A 7,971-nucleotide genomic window follows, 5' to 3' on the forward strand; every position below is an offset into this window, starting at 1 on the left:
AGCAGACCCTGGAGTAGCAGGCGTGACGTGAACAACTCCAGACATGACGGTCGGGATGTGAAGAGGCTCTGGTGTGGTGGGCACTGTAGTATTGCGGGGCTCCTTATCCGCAAAACCCACAGTGTACGATGAGCCGCACAACAGCAGAGCATGATCAATGTATTGTTCAAGTGACCAGTGTGGGGTATTACGTGGCATTAAACGTGGCATGTCTTTACTTAAACCAAAACGAAAAATGTCTTTTAAGAAAGTATCATTGAAGTCGACTGGATAGTAAAGTTCACAAAAGTCTGCCATATACTCCTCAGTGGAGCGATTACCTTGACGGAGGCGAACAAGATGATCTGCTGGGTTCATTATGAGATTGTGTATTCTGTAACGATTCAGTCCACTGAATATCACCGATGAAGTGAATTAAATGCCATATTTGTCAAATACACAGACGTTTCAGAAACGTTTTCATGAGCAACAGAAACACTTTTTATATACTGCTTAATACAGCGCCATCTCTTCAAGAATAAAGTTCAACGTAAATATATACTATTTAAATGCTCGAAACGATATCGCGGTACTTTGATGCCACACGTGACAGTGACGTAGAGTCGGCGCCGGTTCAAGTCGGACAAAATTTCTAACCGGCATGCACTGCTTCAAGTCAGCCGCCGATCGGTTTGCGCGGCGCGGCATGAAGTCGAACGCACCTAAAGAGACATGAGGCAAGGGAAGCATGACACTAACAGCAGGAATCAAACTACAAAATAAAAGACATGAAAAAATGAACAAGAAACACAACCCAAAACACCACATTACAATATTATGCCACAAATTGTGTGAATTAAGTTGATCAACTGTATCAGAATGTGGCATGAACTTCAGACAAATGTAAAAATAACTTATCAAAAATGTTTTGTCAATCAGATCCTCCATATAATGTAAACGTGGTCACTAAATACTCAGTGAAGGAGAATGACTCTGTGGAACTGAACTGCTCCAGTAACAGCAATCCTCCTGCAAACAGCTACCAGTGGTTCAGCTCAAATGGGAAGAGGTTAGCAGAGAACCCCACTTACAAACTGGAGAAAGTGTCTCGACATACGGAGGCCATTTCCTGTACAGCCATTAACACAGAAGGAAAAAACAGTTCTGGTCCACAGAAAATTAATATATTGTGTAAGGCATCGGTTCAACAGTTTAAACTGGTATTTTTAGTGAAAGAAGATAATTGTTTATAATTTATGGTATCTGTCTGTCTAGATCCTCCTGAGATTAAAAGTGAATCTTCTTGCCAGTCTAAGATTTTGACGACGTGTGTCTGTATTGTGGACTCCAACCCTCCCAGTGAAGTCAAGTGGTTTGGTCCAGATTCCTCGAAAGCCTTCTCCAGCACCAGCATTAAACAAAATGAGTCTCTTACCATATTCACCTTACAGGGTTGGCTGGGTTTCCCTGAGACTATCCAGTGTTTTGCCAATAACAGTCTGGGGAGCTCTTCCATAACTTTGGAAGCACCTCAAAATGGTGAGACTTCATATTCGGTCTTTTAAAAACACTATCTTTGTTTTAATGCAATTTTTATTGTTTGGTTGTTTTTTTAACAGGCATAATATACATTGCTGTTGCATCAGCTGTTGCAGTTGTTTTAGTCTGCATTGGTGTGTGTGTTGTGAGAAGACGCTGGTAAGGATCTCTCTCGTAAGCTACACATCACTTTCTCATTTAGTGTGTCTTGTTATTCCATCTGTCTTGTTCCTCCTTTGTTTCCTGACAACATTAAAATCCCTCTTTTATTTCAGTCGGAACAGAGCTGCACAACAACCTGTAATGAAGAATGAACAGACTCAAATGAAGACAACCCAAAACAAGTCTGATTTAGAAAAGTATATATATTACCAGTAATAGTTTTGGAATCATTCATTTGTATAATGTTTTTGAAATAAGTCTCTTTTAAAAATGAATTTTCAGCATCATTACCGCAGTCTTTAGTGTCACGTGATTCTTCAGAAATCATTCTAATATGTTGATTTGCTGCTCAAGAAATATTTTCCTTATTATTGTCGATGTTGAAAAACATTTTTGCTTATATTTCTGTGGAAACTGTGGTACACTATCATTCAAAAGTTTGGGGTAACTTTTTTAAAGAAATTAATACTTTTATTCAGCAAGGGTGATTTAAAGTGTTGAAAAGTCATTTTGTTACGGGCGATTTCTATTTCAAATAAATGCTATTCTTTGAAACGGTCTGTTCATCAAAGAATCTTGAAAAAAAATGCACCGTGGATTCCAAATAAAAAAAAATAATTAAAATAAGCAGCACAACTGTTTTCAGAATTGATAATAGTAAGAAATGTTTCAGCAAATTAGCATTTTAGAATGATTTCTGAAGGATCATGTGACACTGAAGACTGCAGTAATGGCTGCTGAAAAGTCCTTGCCATTACGGGAATAAATTAATTACATTTTAAAATATATTGAAAAATAGAAAATAGTTGTAATGGTGTTTTAGAATATTACTGTTTTTACTGTATTTTTGATCAAATTCAGCTTTGGTGAGCAGAAAGGTCTCATATCATAAAACACAACATTAAAACAAACTTTTGACTGTAGTGTATAATATAATGTTTGTTACATAACTATATAACAAAACATTTACTAATGATTTGTACTGTATCTATCATTTTATGAAAAGCAGTAAAGAGAAAGAGGGCAGTGATGGAGACATTTACACAAACTGCCCAGACAGTCAAGTTTATGACAACTGGGGGGTGAGTACAACTTTCTCACTGTTCTTGGAGGTGTTGTTTTTCGATGTGAGTGTTGTTTGTGTTATTTACAATAAAAATGTACTTAATGAAAACTTTGCACACCAGATAGCTATTAATATAGCACATTGAAGAGAAAAGCTAAACCGTGACTATAAAACAACACTGCATGTGACTTAACATTTATAATTAAAAGTGATAGTATTTACTGAAATGAATGTACTTTTCTTGAGATGTCTGTAACATATTTTGCTTTTTTAATTAGTGTGAAAAGAGACCACTGTCATCTGGCAGAGCCTTGGAAGATGAAGCGGTCTACGCTAACGTGTGAAGAAAAGGACACATGCCATCCTACTAGAAATGATAGATACAGAGAAAGAACAAAGAGGCAAACAAATGTTTGTTGACTTTTGTAGATCTGATTATTCATTGAAAATGTTCAGAGGCATAACTGTCTTGCAACTGAAAACAAAAGTACTGTTTGAATATCATATATGTGAACTCTTTTTACATTTAATGTATAAAGACAAAGTATGTTTATATATTATGTATAGGGCAATTGAGTTTAAATATGTCACTCTAAGTCATCAAATAGAAATAATATAAGTATTACAGTAAAATATGTTGTAAACATGACCAGAGGTCGACTTACTAACTGCTCTCTCTCTCTCTCTTCATAGTTTGGAGTTTGATGTTGTTATAAAGACATATTACCTTGTTTGTTGGATCAAAATAAATAAATAAATACATACATAGATAACGTGTCCTTTTAATGGCAGTAAACTGACAATCTTTTAAAATAATGATTCAGCCACGTCATTCCAAGTGTTTTGAAGGTATGCGGTAGGGTTTGCCAAGAAACAAACCGAAAATGTAATCTATTATTTAGTGAACATTTTCTGTCAGTGCACTCCTGTACACTGAAAAAATGGCAATGGGGGGATTGTTGAATTTGCAAAAATGCCTTTCGTATTTCCTACATGATTCATTTATGTTTCTCATCTAAACATATTTTAGTCTTGTGCCATTCATTTAATGTTAAAGGGTGTTCAATCTTTTAGAATTAATCATGTTGAAATGTTAGAAATAGCGTGCATGGTTTGACATGGCAGAATGCCAGCAAAGAGCGCTGCATTAAAAGACATCTCAGTTCATCGCAATCTCACAAATCTCTGTTATAACACAATAAATATATGCATAATGAATCTTTCATAATGTCTACTCTGTTGCGTCGGGTCTTGCGGGAGCAGGTCTCTAATCTACTGGCACTTGACTCGACAGTGCGTGTGCTACATCCCTTTTACAATATCTAGATTATAAAACACTGCATTCTGTCAGAAATGTAAGGCGGCAGTAACGAATAGAGACTTCGGCTTGTAACTATACTCTAATTACTATTTTGAAAATTATAACGCGTTAAATTACTCCGTTACTAAAAAAAGTAATCAAATTACAGTAACGCGTTACTAAGTAATGCGTTACTGCCCAACACTGATGCAAGAGCACTGTTGTGGCTATAATGGATACAGCTACGGCTGGAAAATAACAATACATTTAATTTGCCACCTATTAGATTGTGTTTTATTACACCTACCCCAACCCTAACCTTACAATATTGCAAATACAGTAATTAATTGTTGTTCATAATGACAAAAAGGACGCAATATTTATGTGCGCATGCCCAGTAGACAATCTGGCCGTAGCTGTATGCAGTTTGTGCCAAAGCAAATCATTTTGAGAAAATTAAGATTAAAATCATGACATGAAACACAGGCCCTATAAGCCTCAAAAGTATGTGTATACTCAATTAAACACAGGTCTGACCATCGTCTTGGCACTGGTGTAGCGATGGCGGTCTGACCACGTCAAGTCGCTACATTTCTGCCGCCCAAAAACGCTGGTGGACTGCCAGGTTATTGTTTGCTGGGTCTGAAGAAAATCTATGCTGTGAGAACAAATATAGGTTCAATTTTTCTTTGTGTTTATAATTGAATGCTTTAATTTACAACCAATTTAATCATTTAAAACTAAACACTTAATCATTTTGTTATTTATAATCACTTTGTTAAAGCATTCTTTGGCACGGTTCCAGAATCAAAACACTGGGGGTGCTACTGATATTAGTGACTTTGACGTACCATATCTTTGTACCATCATCTGTAAGTTTTGAGAGTGAATCCTGCATTATTTATAGATGTTCATTATAATCAATGAAGCCCTCTGCTGTACACTAAACAACCAATCTATTATGTACATCGTATCTACGCTTTGTTTGTTACAATGAGAGAATTCATTACTCAACATTGAACAAAAACTCAGGTGTTTTGACACGTAGTGGGTTCTAACTGAAACACCTCTGATTGACCATTGCATTTAAGAAATCAGCAGATATGTCTGTGATTGGCTACATTGCTCAACGCTGCAAAAACACGTTAAAAAGACACCACTGAACCTCTCCAGAATGCAAACGCAAACATAAATAAAATGTTTCGCCTATGAAATGTGACCCGCTGATTCTCCATGGCCCTACGCGGCCGCTTAACTCCTCCGCTGAATATGAATTTAATGCTAAAAATGGCACAATAATAACTGGAGAACAAGTTAATACTGCATATTTAAAGGAAGTGTTTGAAAGAATATGCCTGGTGTAACTCAATATGATGGAGATGAATGGTTTTGGGTTATGCTAATTTTTGTGATTCACTGAAAAATCTCAAGCTAAAAATCTTCTGCGAGACACTGACCTACAGTATAAACAATACATTGTACATTCCAAATAAATATTAGAAAACATTTATTTATAACAAGTTTAGTTTATTAAATACACTCTTGAGCTGAGGTTTTTTAGATTTTTAGCAAGTAATAAAGCACTAAATTTCCCCAGTTTATCTCAGTTGAGGTTAGTAGACGCCATTGAAATGGTTGAATAAGACATTCTCTGAAAACTCTTCAAATGCAATCACATCAGCCAGTCAAAACAGAGCTCATTGAATCAATGGCAGTTCAAATAGCTGCCATCAATGGTTGTGAGTATAATGCTTCATCACTGACCAGCTGATAGATCAGAGGATCCATTGTGCTCTGTAATCCTATTCTTCATTTAATTTCCACAATCCAATCAGATAACAGAAACCACTAACACAAAGCTGTTTACATCACTCACTCAGAGCTGAAACAGGAAGTTTAGTATGGGGTACTCAGCACTATTTAAATCCAAAAACCGATTGCAAACCAAATGAGACATCCATTCATAATCATCTCAGGTAAAGTCAGTGAATACTTTTGCTTATTTATTTTTGCATGTAATGAGTATGGTTTATGTATGTTCATATTTTATAATTACTGTGCAAGAACTCTAATCCTTTTATTGTTTTTGTTTTTCTTTTCTTTTTTTTCAGAGCATCACATTTCACAATATGGGCAATGGAACATCTAGGCCTCTGATGACCCAGGACTCAAGAAAAAATATTAGGAGAAATGAAAAGCTCACTGAGGATGACCCAAAGGACAAAGTTCCTTTTGCAGACGCCTTACGGAAAGACAAACATTCAAAAGTACTGTCCAAGAAAGACTACAGTATGGCAAAACTAAATCTTGCAAGAGGCAATCGCATCCGTTACTGCCATCTATCATCAGCACTGGAGTCTAAGCAGGAACAATTTTCAGTGCAGAATTGGGAAATGTGCAATCCTGCCTTTGTAGAGGAGAAAAATCCACAAAGTTGACAGACCAGTTACTATACTGACCCCTAGTGGAAAATGTCAGGACCTCTTAAAAACGTCTTGAAAAATTGAGGTGGATTTGATTAGTAACAGTCTGTTTTGAGTAGTTCCTGCTTGTCTTTAAAATGGACCCTCCCCTCATTCATTGTCAGTGGAAGCCATTTGATAAATGATAAATTGTACCATATTTCTGAAAACATGTCCAAATCAGCATTTCAAATATGCTTTTGCTGTATCTGAACAATAGCCATCTTCGGATAAATAATCTCCAACACTATTGTGATTTAAAATTGATCTTAAATTTTCAAAGGTGAGGTATGATTTTGGTGGATTTTTAAATAAAAATTACAACTTGAAACAAATTGGTATCTTGTTTTCTAATACACACAGAATTCAGACTTAAGTGTTACAAATACAATATAGGGACACTTTTAAGTAAGGAATAATTGACAACGGGACATTGGTGTGCACTATTTTCTAAGAATTCAACAGACCAATCCTAAATCAATTATTCCGTTTATACTAGCCTACGGATGCCACACCTCATGACATCGAACAGATTGTATTTCAAGTCATTTGTCCGGTTTTTCTACTTAAAACCCTATTGTGAGTAGGATTTCTTCCACATCTCATCCAACGCCTCCGTTGCTAATTCCAAAACGTCATTTTAGACATAGTAACGGAGACTTGAGCCGTTGATATTGTAATGACCTACATGAAAAGCAAAGGTTGTCCTCGTTATTGTCCAAGGGGGCAACAATATCAGACTAATGTAGTTACTGTATTAGGTTATGATAGAGAGAGCGAGAGCGAGAGAGATTACCTCTGTGAGTCTGTGCGTCTCTCAAAAGTGTTCGGCAGCAATGTCTCAAATAGTGAAACTTTAAGTTTATTTTCTTCACGAACAGCGTAGTTGTTGTTACCTCGCTTGTGAAGATCACATAGTTTTTAAAGGCGTTGTCCTCGTTATTGTCCAAGGGGGCAACAATATCAGACTAATGTAGTTACTGTATTAAGTTATGATAGAGAGAAAGAGCGAGAGAGAGAGAGAGAGAGAGAGATTACCTCTGTGAGTCTGTGCGTCTCTCAAAAGTGTTCGGCAGCAATGTCTCAAATAGTGAAACTTTAAGTTTATTTTCTTCACGAACAGCGTAGTTGTTGTTACCTCGCTTGAGAGAATCACATAGTTTTTAAAGGCGCAATGTGTAATATTTAGAACGATCTATTGACAGAAATGCAATATAATATACATAACTATGTTTTCAGAGGTGTATAAAGACCTTACATATGAACCGTTATATTTGTATTACCTTAGAATTAACAATTTCCATCTACATACACGGCGGGTCCCCTTACATGGAAGTCGCCACCATGTTTCTACAGTAGCCCTAAACGGACAAACTGCTCTACAGAGCGCGTTTCGTCACTATGTTGTTCTTGCGAATAAAACACTGACACAATGATGAACAAGCAACAATAATATTCGCAAT

The 7,971-nt window shown here is 36.3% G+C and overlaps 2 protein-coding genes across 2 annotated transcripts in view; both read left to right on the forward strand.

The window, feature by feature from the left end:
• LOC107745222 (myelin-associated glycoprotein-like) overlaps positions 1–3,310 on the forward strand; it is a 17,583-nt gene extending 14,273 nt beyond the window's left edge. Inside the window, exons 7-12 of the mRNA XM_016559077.1 lie at positions 919–1,170; positions 1,255–1,518; positions 1,599–1,677; positions 1,794–1,877; positions 2,687–2,762; positions 3,025–3,310. Of these exons, the coding sequence (XP_016414563.1) occupies positions 919–1,170; positions 1,255–1,518; positions 1,599–1,677; positions 1,794–1,877; positions 2,687–2,762; positions 3,025–3,090 (821 nt within the window). The 3' untranslated portion in view covers positions 3,091–3,310. The remainder of the gene's footprint in view (positions 1–918; positions 1,171–1,254; positions 1,519–1,598; positions 1,678–1,793; positions 1,878–2,686; positions 2,763–3,024) is intronic.
• Positions 3,311–4,607: 1,297 nt separating this feature from the next.
• Positions 4,608–7,971, forward strand: part of LOC107745223 (myelin-associated glycoprotein-like) — a 17,350-nt gene continuing 13,986 nt past the window's right edge. Inside the window, exons 1-2 of the mRNA XM_016559078.1 lie at positions 4,608–4,613; positions 6,158–6,313. Of these exons, the coding sequence (XP_016414564.1) occupies positions 4,608–4,613; positions 6,158–6,313 (162 nt within the window). The remainder of the gene's footprint in view (positions 4,614–6,157; positions 6,314–7,971) is intronic.

Source organism: Sinocyclocheilus rhinocerous, unplaced genomic scaffold (assembly GCF_001515625.1).
Source record: "Sinocyclocheilus rhinocerous isolate Xijiao unplaced genomic scaffold, SAMN03320098_v1.1 scaffold257, whole genome shotgun sequence".
NCBI classification, from domain to species: domain Eukaryota; kingdom Metazoa; phylum Chordata; class Actinopteri; order Cypriniformes; family Cyprinidae; genus Sinocyclocheilus; species Sinocyclocheilus rhinocerous.